General features: G+C 40.1%; 1 protein-coding gene across 13 annotated transcripts in view; it reads left to right on the top strand.

Moving 5' to 3' along the window:
* esrrga (estrogen-related receptor gamma a) overlaps positions 1-19,087 on the top strand; it is a 147,169-nt gene that overhangs the window by 106,231 nt on the left and 21,851 nt on the right. For 9 of the 13 annotated variants that reach the window (XM_030415112.1, XM_030415124.1, XM_030415123.1 and 6 more), the window contains 2 exons: positions 5,211-5,321; positions 8,036-8,218. In XM_030415112.1, the coding sequence (XP_030270972.1) occupies positions 5,211-5,321; positions 8,036-8,218 (294 nt within the window). The remainder of the gene's footprint in view (positions 1-5,210; positions 5,322-8,035; positions 8,219-19,087) is intronic. The other 4 variants (XM_030415120.1, XM_030415119.1, XM_030415117.1 and 1 more) reach the window with 1 other exon arrangement.

The following is a 19,087-nucleotide window of genomic DNA, read 5'->3' as shown; positions in this document are numbered from 1 at the left end:
GAGGACACAAGATTTGGTAGGAAGACTGTTTGAGAATAGTAGTGCTGTAACTGACAATAATTTCCATTGTCAATTAATCTGTTTGTTATTTTCTTAATGAATAAATTAATTGTTTCATCTTCAAATGTCCTGTTTTGCCCACAACCAAAAGATATTCACTGTCAAATAGGAGTAAAAATACCCAAATAATGTCACATTTAAAAAGCTGGAATCAGAGAATTGTGACTTAGATATGTATAGTATAAACATAAAGTAATACGAATATAAAGTGAAGCCTCAAGTGTAAAATAGCCTCATCTCAGAAATGTTTGATGTACCACTGTTGTATAAATGTGTCAGTGTATTTCATAAAAATAAAACAAAAGGGCCATTAATGTGAAAAAGGCAACATTTATATAGGGACCTCACACGGTCTCACACACATGCCCACATTCACACAAATACACACACATATTCACACACCAGTGACAGCCACCTGCCCGCTGCCTCAGGCAGTGCTGTTCTGATCTGTTCTGGTCTAAACAAACGTCACTGCATGACACTACACACACTTTCACTTCTCTTCACCTCCCTTCCACCCCTCTCTCATGCTCTCTTTATTTTTCTTTCCTTCTTTGAGCTCTGTTCATTCAATTTTTTGAACAAAATTATCATTATCCTGGTATTTCGGTAGCGCATATATGTTTCTTTATCTTGTTATATCTAATTCTTCCTCACATGCAGACACACACTAGATTTAAATGGGTCTGTTGTCTCACCCAATCTACTCCCCCATCAGTTCTTAAACCCACATAGGAAAACCTTTTATGTTATTACATCAACACTGTGGTTTAACACACACACACACACACACTCACAAATACACACACACAGGAACATAAGGTGATAACCTGGTCTGACGTGGAAGAGAGACTTCAACCCTGTTACAACTTCAATTACCATAAAACTCCCCCTCTCGTCTCCTTTCCCTCTTGGTGTTTCCTCGTCTCTGCCTCTTTAAATGTTCTCTTCCTCTTGTGCTCTTTTGTCATCGCTCTTTCTCTTTGCTGTGATCAACTGAAATCAATCATTTTATTTGTCTACCTACTCCTCTCGCCACTCTATCCTTCACTCCCATTCTCGCCCTCTTTCATTCTCTTACTCTCTTATCATATCATTGACCATCTGAAATAAATCCATTTTCTGTCTTTTCTCTCTTTTCTTTTTCCCTCTTTTCCTCTGTCTTCTGCCTTTTTTCTTTCCATGCTTGCCGCTTCTCTCTTCAAAAGCACTTAGGTGTCAAAGGCATTTCACTCGCAATCCCTCAACTGTTCAAACACACACACATACGCTGACACAGAGTGACGCCAGTGCGGTGTAAAATCTATGCTGATGTGATCAGTGCAGATCGCGCTATTGACAGGCAACAATATTCCCACGATAGGAATGATTCACCTTCATCACTGTCACCGTGTGTGTGTATGTGTGTGTGCAGCATATGACAAAATTGGTGAACAGGTAAAAAATAAAAGGTATTATTAGTTACATGGTATTAAATACAGTTCACACACACTCTGCTCTGTGTTAGTGAAGCAGTGGACTGAGTAGAGGTGTACTGTTGGTTGACATAATAATTAAAGGATATAATTAAGGTGTGTAACCTCTGTGGACTTCTCTCTGTTCTTTTCTTTCATGGATGTTTTATTTTCTCTCATTATTCTACTCCTATCTAATTTCCTTTTTTCATCCCTCCTTTTCTCTCTTATTTCTTTTTTTCCCCGTTTTCCTTTCTTCTTTTGTTTACTAGCTCATCCATTACTCACCCCTCCCCTTCTCTTCTCTTCATATTTCACAACCTATGCTCTGGTCCTCTCGCCTCTGATCTCTTTTTTCTCCAATTTCTATGTTCATAATCTTCATTCATGCTTTTTATAATTTTTTATCCAAATTTTATTTTTTTATCCCGACTTTTTATTCCATTTCTTACCCATTCCCCGTTCAATTGTTCTGTTCTCTCCACCATTTTTTTTTCTGATCCTTGCACTTCCTCTCCCCTGACCCTCTTCCTCTCTTCTCCCCTCTTCATTCCTTCCCTCCTCTCTTCTCTCGCCCATTCTTTATGATTTGAAGGCTCATTTGTTAAGAGGAGGTAGAGCACTCTCACTCTCCCCCCTAGCCTCCTCCTGTCTCTTTTTTGTGGGCTTTGGAAATATAATTTTCAATTTTTAATTTGATTCATTTAGATTTGATCATTAATCAGTGCTGAGAGAGAGTTAATTTGGTGGAAAATAGATGAGGTAGTTAGAGAGGGCTCTTTATAAAGTGAGCTCAGCACAGTGCTGGGTCTTTTAGGTATAAGAAAAAGAGAAAGAGAAAAATTGAGAGTCTGCATGTGAGAGTTTGTGTGTGACAGGAATAGTGTGCATGCAATAGAAAGTGCTGTGAGAGAAATGGAGTGCAGATTGACTGTGTTCATTTTTGTATGAATTTACAGTAAATTAAAATACAGCTGAGCAGGCTATCAGTATCTACCAAAGTCAATGTTGTACTTTATTTTGAAAATCACATAAATTACTGTATGGTACAAAGACACAATGCTTCCCTAACCAGGTAGACAGTAGCTGTAGATGCTTGCGCTGCATCATGTAACTGCTCCCATTGGTAGCATTCTGTTTTGGTGCCATGCTGCCTTCTTAAATGAGCAGCCAGGTTATTGAGGCAGCCCAAATATTTGATGGTGCCATGCATGTCTTGCATATTACAGTGACTTAAGTAGGTATGTGATTGGATGACTTAGCAGGAGGTGTAACATAAGTAGATGGACAAGTGATACCACAAAGTTTGCTTTTTGACATCAGCATTGACTTTACATTGATATCTCAGTGAATATAATATGAATCTGTGGTTTGATTATAGTATGTAGCCATATTACTGAGAGACATTTAGTCTTTATTCGCCCACCTAATACATGCATCCACATTTTCCTTCTTCCTGCCGCCTTCTACCTTTTTTTTTTAATCTCTGATACTTTCTGCTTTTTTTCTCCCTCTCCCTTTCCTCTTCTGACCAGCCACTGACCCAGGTAGTGACTGAGCAAGCTGCTTGTCGGGGCTTACCCAAACACAACATGGGGGTGTGGGTTAGAGAAACATGGACATTGTGTGTGTGTGTGTGTGTGTGTGTGTGTGTGTGTGTGTGTGTGTGTGTGTGTGTGTGTGTGTGTGTGTGTGTGTGTGTGTGCGTGCGTGCGTGTGTGTGTGTGTGTGAAAGAAAGCACAGAGTAAGTGTGTGAGTGGTTTTGTACCCCCTGGTGTTAAGAATTTCTTGACCGTTTGCTGACACTGCCTCCCCCCCACTGTACCTGGACTGTCAGCCCTTCTGTCTACCTATTCCTGTCTACAGTACACACACACACAGACACACACACACACACACAGATGCATGTCATGTTCAGTTCACTGGCCTGGCTGCTGCCTGCGCTAGTTAGAGGATTCCAAATGACAACATTTCCACAGAAAAAATGAGTACACTCATATGCTTTGAATAAAAGTGGCCACCAACATGTGCACACAGAAATAAAACACAGGAACACATGCACTTACAAATGCCGACCGATGCACAAAAATGCTCCCTGACATTTTTTTTTCTTTTCTGCCAATAGAAAGTCTCTAAGTTAAATCTCTGAGGTGTGTTGTCTTGGCCACGGTCAGCACATTTTTCAAAGGATTTAAATCTCTGTGTGTTAGCAAATCTCTCTTTCTTCTACTCTCTCACTGCTATTCTCTCTCTCTGTCTATACATTTCAATCAAATCCAGACTGTTTTAAATGCAATGTGCATCTCAGAAAACCTTTCAAATCAGTGGCACTGTTGGAGTTTAAAGCATGAGATAGGCATTGCATTAATATTGTTTGAGGTTTTAATTTTATATTAGAACATTATGATATTTTGAACAGGTATGAGTTGTTGAAAGTAAGACTTTGTTTTGCAGACTGTTTAAACCAACATCACTGAGATGGCTTTGCAGTTGTCTCACATTTGCTCAGTGACTTCTTGGCCTAGCTTTAAATCTTTATAACAACTTCAATATCTATCTTCAATGGCTTTTTTCCTACATTTTCTGCAGATGTTGTTTTTGATTTCTGTTGAGTGTTAGTGGCTTTTACTTTACGGTTGTGTCAATGTCCCATTTATCTTGGACATATTACAATGAAACCACTGTTGCTGCTGCCAGAAAATTTGAATTCATTCTGATTGCTAAGTGTTTTATTGCTGAGATAGATAACCCTGATTACAATAAATGAGCAATTCAAACAGCTGTAATTTACGTGTTATAGTTAACATATGGTAGACCTTAACACTAGTTGAGTAGCAGTAAATATGATTGCATTTATTGGACAGAAATCCAAATTAATACTTGAAAATTGTTCAAAGATAATAAAGAAGTAATAGAGACACAGCTTTGATCTCTTTCTGCAGCAATTCTGCAAAACCATTTTGTATCCCTTCCACAATCAAAAACTAGTGTTAGTTTGAAACATTTGATCTCCCTTTCAGATTCCTCCTCTCCTTTCCTCTCCTCTTCTCCTCCAGGGCACATGACACCTCTGTCTTCCTTATCCATCTTTAAGTGGTAACCACGGTAACATCCAATCCCCGGAGAGATAGGCCTAATTAAATTAGGACTCCTTTGTGTCAATTAATTAACGAGACAGAGAGAGAGAGAGAGAGAGTGAGAGAGAGAGACAGAGATTGGGCAAGAGACAGGAAAAGAGTGAATCAGAAAGCCAGAGAGACAACATGAGAGAGAGAGAGAGAGGGGGGGGGGGGGGGAGAGAGAGAGAGAGAGAGAGAGAGAATGAGAGAGGCCTTTTACTCAAATGGTGTCTCTATAAATTAATCTTGTTGTAGAATAAAAGAGGCAAGCCAGTTTAGCAAGCTTGACAATAGCATAAAAGTGCCTGTATGCATAACAGACACACTGACATGCACGCACTGCAGAAACAGCACAGTTATCACCACTTCACACCCAGACCTCCACTCTTTTTCACCCCCTCCGTCCCTTCTTTTCTCTATCTTGCTATATTTCTTGCAAACTAGCAGATTTGTTACTTTTTTTTTGTTACGTCTTCTTCTTAAGTAGTCCAAAAGTCTGTTGTTGTTTTTATCTTGAAGCCAGTGTCGTGCACTGTGTATTGATACACATCCTCTGTTATTTCCCTTTTCCTACAGGTGTTCGTCTGGATAGGGTTCGTGGTGGGAGACAGAAATATAAACGCCGGATAGATGCAGACAACAGTCCATACCTGAACCCACAGCTGGCTCTGCCCCCCAAGAAGCCATGTAAGAACATACTCACGCACATAAACTCATAAATTCTGACTGGTAACTGTACATGTAACAGCCGTGTTCTCTCTGAGGTTGAGCAGCAATTGAAGTGCATTTTATGGACAGTTGAAATATACAGAAAAAAAAATGTAATCTAGCATATTGTCTCACCATGTTAAGGCAATGTTGATGTAAAAGGCAGGAGACCAGAAGTACAAGGAACTGCCTCTCCATTAGTTTCTATCGTAATGGAGACAGTTGGACAGTAAAACACTGTAACACATAGACAGTCACACAAACACACACACACACACACACACACACACACACGCACGCATAAATATACACAGGGTAGTGAGAAGCCCATCTGTTTGAGGCCAAGTTTATCTCCCCATCTCTACTGCTACCAGTTTGGGGTCATAACATTTTATATGTGTAATATTTCACTATAAAGGTATTCATTTAGCTCCGGCTGGATTGGCTTCGTTTTTTAAAGAACAAAACCAACGCCAAAGCCTGATGATTGAAAAATTAACAAGGGAGAGAGTGAGTGAGAGTGACAGAGAGACAGGTCGAGACAGAGGGAGAGAGACTGAACCTAACTGAGTGGGTTTCTCAGAGAGAGAGCGAGAGAAAGGAGGGGAGGGAGGGAGAGAGGGGAAGGGAGGGGGCCAGCCAAAACCCTAATCCGGATTAAATCCAATCTGGCAACCACATCAAACTAGAGTTAGCTCTTTAGCTAACCGTCTGCTCGCACACACAACACACACACACATGCAGTACAGATTGAGCAGTGTTTAGCAGCTTGGTCCCCAAAGCCCATTTTGCTTAAAGCTGGAGCATATTCTGCTTTAGGCCAATATGCTGAATGGCTGCACGGCAGCTTACCAGGACTTCTGCACTACTAATCATTGAAATGATGGGATAATATGACTGTGTGTACTGTGTGTCTGTTTATACACTATAGTGCATGTGTTTGCATACACACAGCATGCATGTGTGCTCCAGGTAACTGAATGTCTTCACTGATGGCCTGTACAATTTTCGTTAAACTGGGTACATTTTATTTTAGTCTTCAGTCCTGCTATAATTTAGGCTACCTACCATAGTTTACATTTTCTTTATTAATTTATGTATGAATACAAATCTTTGTCTGACATAAAAAACAAACCTTCCCTTGAAAAAACAAAAAATATTGTGTTGATATAGACTTCCTCTGTCTCTCTTGTTCTTTTTCACTGACACAGTCAATACACACAAAAAATCTTTCTGTCCCTCTGTCTCTCTCACAGATACACGCACACAGCCTATCTATCTGTAGCCCAATCCCTAGCCTCAGCGTCCCCATTGATTGTGTGAGAATAGAACAATAGCCCAGGGTTTGGAAATGGGCTTCCATTGATTCTAATTAGGGAAACATTAAATAAGATTTACCCACAGATACTGCAGTGTGACTGGGATTGGTTTGGCTCAAACGACCCCGGAGCTGGAGCAAGAGGGAAGAGGATAGGAAGAAAATATATATATATATATATATATATATATATATATATATGTACAAGTGTGTGTGTGTGTGTGTGTGTGTGTGTGTGTGTGTGTGTGTGTGTGTGTAAAACAGAATTGGGGGCGGAGAGTGTAAGATCAATACACAACTCATCCCCCCAACTCTGTTTCACTCCCTCTTGCTGTTTATCTCTATCTAGCTGTCGCTCTCTCGACTCTTCCTGTCTGTCCTTTACAATCTGTCCACAGCTCTATTTCTACCTGTCTGTCTTCTCACATTTTTTTTTCTTGCTTATTTCTCTCTCCCTCTTTCACGCAATCCCTCACTCCTCTCTTGCTCCTCTATCCTCTGTTATTATTCCCATGCTTGATTAGTCAGTGGATTAATTTGGAAGCAGGGTATCAGTCTGTTACTAATGGGCCATAGAGATCTCATCACCACATGTCACCATTACCAGCTGAGCTGTTTGGCTTTCAGTATTATCTTTCCCCTTCTGTATGTATCAGCGAAGCTTCTTAAAGGCTGTGATGCAAAAGACATCATTTTGGGCAGCCCTGAATCACACATGGCAATCTCCTTTAATCGCACATTGAAGCATCTCCTGAACTGGAAACGTTTCAGAAAATGTTTGATCTCTTGTCAAGTGCTTTTTCATCTTTAGTCCTGCGAAATTTGTTGAATCAAATCAATTATCCTGCTTGATTGTTGAAAAATTCCACAGGACATGTAGGAATCACAATGTAGTCAAGCAACCTGTTATTTGATTTTGTTCAATCACATATTGTCATATGAAACAAACTGACTTTTTCATCCTATGTTATATACTTTATAAAGTAATATGACACTGTAAAAACTCACTTTTCAGATAATGGCAAATTTGGCTTTTACTCTTGCATACGTTACTTTTCATATTTTTAGGAAATATTGTTTGAATTTTAAAGGTTTAATTACACTTTAAGATCACAGTAATGTACTGAAATGTATTGTGTGTTGATTTGATAAAACATGTCTCTGTTTCTTTGGTCAAGTCAGCTTCTTCTTTGCTACTTGGGGAAATAACTTTTAGACATATGTGTTATCTATCAAGCCATGTTATGATGGACTTTGCATATGACCTTTCACTTTGTTGCACCGGATTGGTGTGGAACAGCTTGTAGCCTAATACAGCAAAAATTCACCATCTCTCTGTCTCTGTGTCTTTCTCCTTGTCTGGTGGTCATGTCAGTTGCCTTTGGCTGCCTTGCAGATAACAAAATCGTCTCTCACCTGCTGGTGGCCGAGCCAGAGAAGATTTATGCCATGCCTGACCCAACAGTACCAGACAGCGACATCAAGGCCCTGACTACGCTATGTGACCTGGCGGACAGAGAGCTGGTTGTGAACATCGGCTGGGCCAAACATATCCCAGGTAGGAAAAATATAAATCTGCTGAACTCTGACTTTCATGCTGAACCTAAGATGATTCCATGTTGTGAGTCTCACACGCAGACATATGTACATCCATACATGTTTTTTTTTTTCAATTCCAGGGTATGGGTCATTTCATACAGACACACACACACACACACACACACACACACACACACACACACACACATACAGGATACAGGATAGACACACATACATACATGCTGTGTGTATTGGCAGAGAGACTACACGGTCCAGATGCAGTTCAAGCAGACTTACATACATGCAAGTATACCAGGTGCTAAGGTCTGACTTTTCACCCTAATCACCCTAATCCGTGCACTCAGACAGTCTGAACTTTTGACTTCTCCAACTGACCAACCAAATACCCTCATTGGTTTCACACATTCCCACATGCACATACACATAGAAACTATGACCTAAACTATGAACCAAACAGTTAAAATGCCTAAAGGTAATTGTTGTTTTAAGTTACAAGCTATAACGGTAGAGAGACCATCAGATGATATAAATCAAACAGAAAAGGAAGAAAATTAATGATCCCATTTACATAAAACTGTCTCAATCTAATGATGAAGCAGAGAATATTGTTTTTCTTTTGTACTGGTTTGGTTTGTTTGGGGTTTTTTTTTTTTTATGCAGTTGAACATGATGGTTCTGGCACATCAGTGTCCCTGTACAGGTTTATCAGTAAAACAGAGGAATCTAGTCTAATCTTCTTAAACTAACTCTTTTAATCTGTTCAGAATTGGTTTTGGATAACAAGATACAAAAATTTAAATAATGGCAGACACAGAAATGGGCGAAAATGAATAAATAAGAAAAACAAAACAAGTGAGGAGGGAGTAAGCTTGACAATGAGGAATACTAAAATGAACATGAAGACGAGGATCTAGACGTACGAGAGGAAGAGATGAAAGCTATAATCTGGTTTAGTGAGGGAGCCTACTGTGACAGGAGTGAGGAGGGAAGAGCAGTGTCTCAGATTAACACAGATTAGCACAAAGATTAGTCCCATTGTCGACTAGAAATATGGTCATAGAATAGAATACAATAGAATAGAATAGAATTACCCCCTGCTGCCACTGCTCAAACAGTATAGGCGGTTGTAGGAATATAGGGGGGAAACACCAGATTAGAAGCATAAATACCAATCACTCACGCTGCATAAATCTATAACAATAAAGTCAATGGCATTGGATAACAGGGTTTCCAAATGATACATATTATATCTTATCAATACATGTGGAAACAACAGAGAGAAAAACAGAGATGAGGGGAGAGAAGGAGAGATGGGAATATACATTGCTTCTTGTTAGTGTATTGATCTATGTGCTGCTATATGGACAGTAAGCAGACATATATATTGATCCATATACCAAGTATAGCTCTTTTAATATTTATTTTTTCTCTTTCAAAACAACACATAGCCTCAATCCAATACTATCTCCTTTCCTCTAATCTCCCCGTCCCACGTTTTACTCCTTAAATCCATTTATCTCTCTCTGCTGCTCTCTCTGTCTCTCTCTCCATACCTCTGGGATGCACCCATACTGTATATAACATACATACACAAAAATAACTCACAGGCACACACAAACACACACAATGTATATTTAATGTTTTGTTTTGCACTGGGCCTACCTTCTTTCTGTGAACGGACTGAGTTAGCCAGGTTATGTCCTGAGCTGAGTGTGTGTGTGTGTGTGTGTGTGTGTGTGTGTGTGTGTGTGTGTGTGTGTGTGTGTGTGTGTGTGTGTGTGTGTGTAGCTTTATGTGCAAAGCGCAACGATTGCTTGGCGGAGGAGAGAAGATGGTGTGATTAGATGAACGAGAAAGGCAATCCACTGCTCACAGAGACAGATAGAACTCTTCATCTTCCAAGTGTGTGTGTGTGTGTGTTTGCGTTTTTGGTGTGTGTGGCGTCGACACTTTATGAAATCCTCATTGTTTACAACAGCGAACACTGATCTAATACTCGCTCTCTCTCACACACACACACACACACACACAAACACGCACACACACACACAGACACATACATGTACACACAGAAAGTGATCTACTGTTCACTCAGGGTGCAAAGGATTGTCAAAAAGAAATACGCCTCCTCAACATTCTTTATCAGACTCTTATGCAAACACACATAAAGGCAAACAAAACAGTTCAAGTACTGATTAGAAAAGAAAAGAATAGATCTGTTAACCTTTTTGGAGCTGTCTTGTTCCACATCTTGTCAAGTGTGCGTGTGTGTGTGTGAGAGAGAGACTCTGTGCAGGGTGTACATGTTAACACACACACACATGCACACGTCTTTGCTCGCCATGGTACAGTAATTTTTTTAATCAAATTGATGGAGAGAGACAGAGAAACAAAGAGGAAAAAAGACAGAGGTAGAGAGAAGAGAGGTGAAGCCAATTTATGCTTCATGATATGGCTACGCAGCGCTGCATACACACACTCACACACTCGCACACACACACGCACGCACAGGCTGCTAACAGTGGTAACAACGTGTCAAGGCGGGCGCCAGGCAGCTAATTTGAAGTCATTAGATGTCTGCCGTACTGGCAACAATTTGTTACGCTCACACACGCGCAAACACACACACAAAAACACATCACATACACACACTGAGTTAAGAGCCGTCTGCGGGTAGCGAGGAGGCTAAATTGTAAACTAATTTAAACATCACTCAGCGTTAGAGAGGCTGCCTGCAAGACAGGCCCCCGGATAACAAGGCTAGGGTACGGGTGTGTGTGTCTGTGCCTGTGTGTGTGTGTGTTTCTCTGTGTGTGTTGCTAGTTGTGTTTGACACACAGACTTGCCCAACCTCAGAGACTTGTGACAACACACACCCGTATCTCTTTGATTGGTTCTTTTATTCTAAAGCTCCTTGTGTATGTGTGTGTGCACGCTCATTTCCATACTGATATGGCCTATATGCAAACATCTGATATGTCATTAGGAGAGGAAAATGAGGTTTCAGACACTGTGCGTGTCTCTAGTTTCCCACAAGGAATGGGACACTGTCACGCACGTGCAACTCACACATTCCCGTGTGTGTCAAAGAGAGATCAAATGTACACAAACACATGAAAATAAACAAATATTAGAAGTCTTTTGCTGATTCAAACTGTGGCCATCGCGTAGACGAGTGGCCCCAGACATACACCTGATTTCACACACTAAGAGTTTAAATTAAACAAGCAGAATACTGTCACACTCAGGAAACTGTGGGTATGTGGAAATATCGTAGGAGTTGTTATTCAAAGGCCATGAAAGGCTTTGGCGTCCAATATTATGGATTAGTGAAGAGAAGATCTCATTTTAATAGCTCTCAAAGAGACGACTCAAGAGGCATATTAGACTGCATGTCATCGTCAAGTGTGTTCGGGTGTGTGTGTTGAGGAGCGGTCAGGTAAGAGGAGGAGAACAGCAAATATTTAAACAGGAGCGAATGAGAGAGTGAATTAAAAGAAAGAAAGGCCATTCAAAATGAGCCATTTATCTGTCTGTAGAATTAGTCTTTTCATCCTCTTTTCTGTTCTCTCACTCCCTCATCCTCTCTCTGTCTCCCTCTCTCTCTCTCTCTTACTCTCTCTCTCTCTCTATAATAACTAAATGACTACTAGGCAGTCATGCCAGCAGCTCTTATCTAGACTCGTGGACACAAAAGGGAAAGACAGACAGGCGAGCACTTGACTTGACGAAAGAGCAAGGAACGAACAAATGAATGAATCAACGAACGAGAGCCAGAACCTATAACACAGCCTATTTTACCAGAACCAGGGGCCTTGCCATTAGTGGTTTTTTACAACCCCCTCCCCCATTCTTTCTTTATTCAAGAGAGAAATTGCTCTCAGGCTGCCCCCCACTGCCCTTCCACTATTCTCTTGCTTCCCTATCTCCTCTTACTTGCTCTTTCTTTTCTTACAGTCTTTCTCCCTCTCTTCCTTTCGTTCCCCTTTCAATTTTGACACTCAGGATAAGCAGTCTATGTGTCTGCAGTATGATTGAGCTGTAAAAATAGGGGAAGGGAGGCAGAGGGGGGTTGCTGTCGGTCTATTCATTTAATCAGCCTTTATGGAGATATGGGAGAAGGGGTCTGGGTGGTGGTGGGACAGTAGGTGAGGACAGAAGATGTCTCATACAGTCATTTATTGGTCTGTCTCTTTATGATTTCCTTTGTGTCTTTATTCCTCTTACTCCTTGTTTGGATTTAGGGATGAGGATGGGTGTTGAAATATCCCATGGTGATGCTGAAACATGATTGAGGTCTTGGTCTGGATGATTGGTAGCCTCTGTGTCATGTCAATGAAGGTGAACGTTAGCACAATTCCATAAACCCTGACACATGCTGCCACCAAGATGACGTTGCTTCTCTTCTGCCTTTGTCATTGGATGAAGATGGTAAACATGCTGAAAAAGTGTTTCTACAGTTTTATTCTAGCCTTGCTTTACACAGTCATCTCACTGCCTAAGAGTTATCATTGTCTCAAATTAAAGTCATTATGAGGTAAGAAACCTTTATTTTACAATGACTTTGTACTTTGAAGAGGTTTGACTTGAAGGTAATTATAAAATGAGATTGTGCTTACACAGTGCAATGCATTTTAAAGACATTTTAAGCATCTTATGAAGAAGTAAATCATATGCCAGAGAGTATAATAATAAGACAGGCTCAGAGTTCCTCACTAGCTTGCAGGAAACAACAACAAAAACAACTGGAAACTTCACTGTTATCTAATGTTACCTGTGGTGTTCCTCAAAGCTCAATCATCAGCCCCATTGTATTGACGCTCAAAAAATCAGAGCTAATTTCGCACCCTTTCACACAGTTAGCACAATGAGCTCAGCTTTTTCTCATTATGCACCCAAAATGAATGCTGTATTTGTAGAATGTATTTCCAAAAATAAGGTAATAAATGTTCTCCTAATGTCTTTCTTTTACTTTACTTTTTTGTAATTAAGTCCTACTGTTTTATTTACATTGGCAGTTTTATCTCTAATATTATTTACAAAAGAAAAATAAAAGACAGAACTTTCGGGCGAGACCCCCTTCTTCAGCATGTATTCTGGAAAATTCTCTAATATTATATCCCTTACTCTATGTGTGATGAAACATGAGCATGGGGAATAGGATAAATGGGAATGGAAAAATAAAAAGGTTTACATACAAACATACAAGGTGGAATAAAAGGATGGAAAGTGTAGGAAATGGTAGGAGAATAAAAAGCAGGGAGGTCACATACATTACTGCAGTATAACGTAGATACTCCCAAAGAGCCTTTAACACAATGCTATTCTGACCTGATGGCTAAATATCCCCCACCTCTTCAACCTCTCTTGTGACCTCTCTTTTTCTCACTTTCTACTTCTGTCTCTCTCTGGCTCTCCCTTGTTTTTTGTCCCTCTCTCTGACCTGACCTCCCACCCTCTCTCTCCATGGTATCCTTAACCTCTTCATTATCAAGTCAACCTCATCTCTCAACCCCTTTTCCCACCCACGCCTCCCACCTCTCCTCTTTTCTCATCACCCCAGCCAGCCATCGTTTTTTTCATAGGTTCTGTCTGTCTACATGTCTCTACAGATAAGGCATTAGATCATGAAACAGTATGATCGCCTGCTCATCGATTTGGTCATTGAAATATGCCTTCATTGGGACATAACAGCAAACTCAGTGAAGCACCTAATAAGCAAAGCCCTCCCAAATCTTTACTTCTGCTGTTGTTCTGCTGTGCGCTTTCTCTTTAGGTCACGTTATAAATGGTTTTCATTTAGAGATTTAGTCTGCCAGTCGAGCAGAGTGCCAGGCAGTCAGTCAGTTAGTTAGCCAATCAGTCAGTCAAGTAACTACACAGCCAGTCAATCAGCCAGAAAGACACCCAGTCAGTCAGCAAATATTGATTAATAGAAGTGTCTTGCTCCTTTTAGCAAATCAAATGTTGAGTCTCAGCAGCCAAGGGGAACCTCTGCACGCATGCGCGCACACACACACTCATGCACACATCTACACATGGATACACACATCCTTGACTTTGAAAGTGGAGCTCTCTAAATTAACACTGACACACATTATAACACTTCACAACGAGCTCAAAGAGATGCAGAACAGCAGTGTGTGTGTGTGTGTGTGTGTGTGTGTGCCCGCTTGTGTGTGTGTGTGTGTGTGTGTGTGTGTGTGTGCATGTGTGTGTGCGTGCGTGCATGTGTGTGTCTGATAGAGGAATGTAAAAGTGTAAAAGCCCAGACTGGTGGTGATGTCACTCTATGGCTCTCCTCATTAAGTCTGGTGCTGTCATCAATCAGCAAAGAGCTTGCTGGGCTTTGGGTCAGAGAGTGGTAAATCAAAGGAGAAACATCTCTCTGCCACCACTCACACAAACACATACATTTTTTTTTTTTCATTCCCAATTGTTAAATCAATGATCTTTATTGGCATGAAACTTCTGAAACACTACTTCCAATTCATCTGTGGAGATGGCACAGTCCGCCTCTCAATGCCATTACCATCTGCAGTAAAATGCACGGTCAAGGTAAACTTGTACACATAAACTCATGAAAAAATACACGGAAATACACATGGACACGAATACAAACACACCAGCAGATTTGCCCCCATTCTGTCGGGTAAGGCTAGCTCACCTTGACAGTCGCAGCATGCTTGGTGCCTTCTTCATAGACAACACCCAAACATACAGTGTATTCACCAAGACACACATTCAGTGCAGTGTATGGGCATAAAAGCATTTAATGTGAATTATTCATTATTTTATCTTTATAAGCATATAAGCAACACATAACAGTGTAAATTAAAATTGCTGCAGATTGACTAAATCCAGTTATTTAGCCAACAGAATATACTGTAGGAAGTATTTATGGTGAACAATTATGTTATATATATATATATTTTGTTTCCATGCTAAAACATTATAAAATGTCACAAGGTAGCTTTTGTAAGATAAGAAAGCACTCATTCTTATTTCCCATACCTTTTCCATATTTCTAATGAGATTCAACTCATAAATATGACTTTATTAGGACCTGATTTAGATTTCGAATCAGAATTTGATTTAGTTCATTGCTTTGGTCCGTTTTGTTTCTTTTGTGCTCTCCAGTACATATTTTTCATGCATGTGTTTTCAGTGGTTGTTATCTCTGGGCTCTGTTGGTCGTGTTTGATTTCCATTTTTGCTCTTCCCTAAGCTACATAACACATTTAGAGGCTGGTTTCTTAGTTTCAATATATGTGTTGGCTTCTGTTTGAGTGTGTGTGTGTGTGTGGGGGGGGGGGGGGGAGTTTGGCTGTTTCATTGTCCACATTCATGCATAAGAGACATCTTATTTTCCAGCACACCAACACCACCATGGTTTCCTCTTGCAGCCCATACAAACAAACATATCCCTGTTTGCAGATGAAAACAAATATTGATGAAATCAAATTAGGAGAAGAATATTTGATATCTGAGCTTAATGTTTGGATTAAGTTGGGCTGTCTCTATTGGATTAAGCCTGTGGGCATTGGAAGCATGTCATCAATATGAGAAAACAGAGGAAGGAAAACATTTCTTTTTTTCTGTGCATTACTTTTCTTCTGTCTTGTCGACTTTACTTCTTGTGTTCACTTTCTGTCCCTGGGTTTGTGTCAGTCAAGTGCTTTGGGTTTTGATAAGGTGAGACGGATCTATTAGTTTTAATTAGCGATGAAAGGAATCTTTTTTTATCTAGGAACCAAGGAGGAATGTTATAAGGATAAAAATCAACGAAGTGTTTTCTAAAATTAACCTAGAATTTGGCCCTCAAACACTGCCATATGAGTTTATTTTAAAAACTAAGAGTGATTCTGTGGATAACTGCAAAGTCATGACTATACTATAATATACTGATGTAGTCACTACAGGTAGATAAATAAGCTTTGAAGTGTCTCAGAAATGCTTTCTTGTGTGGGATTTTGTCTTTTGAATATCTGCAGTAAGATTAAGAAAAGAGAGACATAAAGCTATAATATCCATTTCTTTGTGTGTGTTGTGATGCTGGTTTTGTGAAAGAAGTCATCACGCACAAATGCACCTACATATTCAGTCTCTGAGGGCACGTTCAGTCTGTGTTGACTCTCCTGTCTGTCCGATCTCCTGTGTTTGTTTTGTCATCACCGTGTTGACAGTGTTTCCATGACAATGTGCCTGCGATGACACTCAAACACACACAGCTTTAGGTGCCTGCTTTAAAAACAGACGTTGTTTAACACACTCACGCACACACTCAACACAAATATTCACACACACACACACACACACACACACACATACACACAGACTGGTATTACCTCTATCAGGTCACACCTTGATGGTGACACGCACCTTGTGCCTTGAGAGTGGAGCAACCTGACACATCATACGGACACACACAAGTTGCTTCACACATCTTGCTTGCTGTTGCTGTCACCCTGTATCAGAATAAAAAAAAAAGGTTTTAAACAGAAGTGGCAGCAGCCTTTGGAAGTGGAGTGGCAGGCATAAATAAAATATGATCACGTCAAATTACTTTTACGAATTTCAACACTGAAACGTGAATGAAATACTTACAGAATCACTTTAATTTGAATGTGCTGTCTTATGGAAATGTGTTTTTTGTCTCTGACCATCCTCACATTTCAACTTCTCATCAAAATTTAATTTTCATAATTTTGATTCTAATTACTAAAAAAAAGTAATGAAAGTTGTTCTGACGATGGATGTAAAAGTGAGAAAAAACACAAATATTGAAGTCGTGAGATTTGTACTCAGCAGCCCATTGCTGTTTTTCTTATTAGTTTGATTACATTAGCAAATCAAATTCATTTGTCTATCAGCCTTTGAGACACAGCCTGCAATCTGAGTACACTGACTAATCTGCATCAAATAATGTCTGTCACACACACACACACACACACAGAACACACACACAAGAGAGAGGCCGCATACATAAGCATGCATACTCAAACACATAGATCGTGAGCACATGTGAACACACAGAAATACATTTCTAAATACACATACACCCCCTTCTAGAGTAGCACTAATACACACTGGATGTGCACAAATGCACACACATGCAGACGTGCACAGTTTTATAATATGTGACATCAGATGAGCAGTAACAAATAAATCAGTGCACCATCTGAGCCCATCATCATCTAAGTCATCACTAGCAAACAGTCAGCTTTTACCACTTTCAATTTGCTTTTGTGTGTGTGTGTGTGTGTGTGTGTGTGTGTCTGAGACAGAGAGAGAGAGAGAGATGATGTGATGTGATATGATATGATATGCTGGCGGGGCATAAAGATAGATGATCATAATTACGCACAGGCCAAACTCCATTTCAAATCATCATCATCCTATTCTATCTGTTGGAGCACACATGTACACACACACACACACACACAGACCAAAAGCAATATAAAGAGTTCACACACACATTCAGGGATTCACAGACATCCACACCCACATATCACACACCTATGCATGGAGCAAATCTAGTGGAAGGAGGGACAGGCTTGTCATGGCATCACATTATTTCTGTCGGTTCATGCAAAGTTCACAGACAGGCATGAAATAGTTATTCTTCCTCTCCACGTATTCTCTGTATCTATGTTTCCTCACTGTTTCTGTCTGTATCATCCTTTTTCTTCCCATTATCTTTTCTTTTCTCTTTTTTTCTAGTAAACTCTGCCCAGTCTTTCTGTTTCTTCCCCACCATTGTTTCTTAATTTCTTCCTCTCTTCCCCATTGTTGTTCCTCACCTCCCTCTCCTCCTCTCTTCTTCTTCTCCTGTGTGTTTTTGGTTATTCATCACTCCTTCTTTGTTTATCTCTCCCTCTTTCACGTGTCTCTCCTGCCTGATGCTCCTCCTGTTTCCTCTTTCACCTCCCCCCATTTTTTCTAGCTCCCTCTATTTCTCTGTCTTTCTCTCTCTCTCTTCCTCTCCCATCCTCCATCCATCGTTCTTAAATAACAGTCCAGAGGATTCATCCTTTCCATCAGGGAATAAGCAGGTGGGAAAATAGGATTGGAGCATGCCTGTCGCCAGCTGGGGACGACTTATGGTCTGTGCGCACAACACACACAGAGGCAAATTTTATATATATATTGTAGAGGTAAAAACACACAAAGACAGACACATCTCAGCATATACAGAGGAAAACACCTGCTGATAAGCAACAATTGGGGACTGCCCTTTAGCTGTATGTGGCCCAACAGTGTTGAAAGGAAATCTAAAATAACTTTATGATTAATTGTTAAATTAATTGCAACAATCCATTAGCTTGTTGTTCTTTTTGTCTGTTTTAAGGTACCGAAATCTCATATACTCCTCAGAATGCTGGCAATACATTAATCACGTCGGATCACCTCTGTAGCCAAGTGGTTACAACACGTGCATCAAAACTGCAATTTTGCCAGTTTGATTCCAGCTGGCGGCCGCTTGTTGCATTTCATACCTCTCTAGACCTATTTCTTCTCTGCCTTCTCCACTGTCACTGTCCAATAAAGGCAAAAATGCCAAAAAAAAAGAATCAATAATTAACCTCTAAGTGCGTACAAAGCAAATTTCAGAGGTAGCATAATAATAAATTACTTACTCTTGGTGCACACACAGCCTGTTTTCACGCACATGGTTGGAGTCTACATTGCTATAGTAGCTACCTACAGCTAAAGTTGTAAATAGGGTACACTGGATATATTGGATTATTAATGATTAATTACAACAGAGCTTCACTCGTGAAATTTGCAAGAATAACAAAAAGGCATACATTTTCTTTGTGTTCAGTCTGAACACATTTTTATGGAATTTTGTTCCTCCAGCACA

The sequence above is a fragment of the Sparus aurata genome, chromosome 4 (assembly GCF_900880675.1).
Source record: "Sparus aurata chromosome 4, fSpaAur1.1, whole genome shotgun sequence".
NCBI classification, from domain to species: Eukaryota; Metazoa; Chordata; class Actinopteri; order Spariformes; family Sparidae; genus Sparus; species Sparus aurata.
This window is presented reverse-complemented; position numbering and strand designations above follow the sequence as displayed.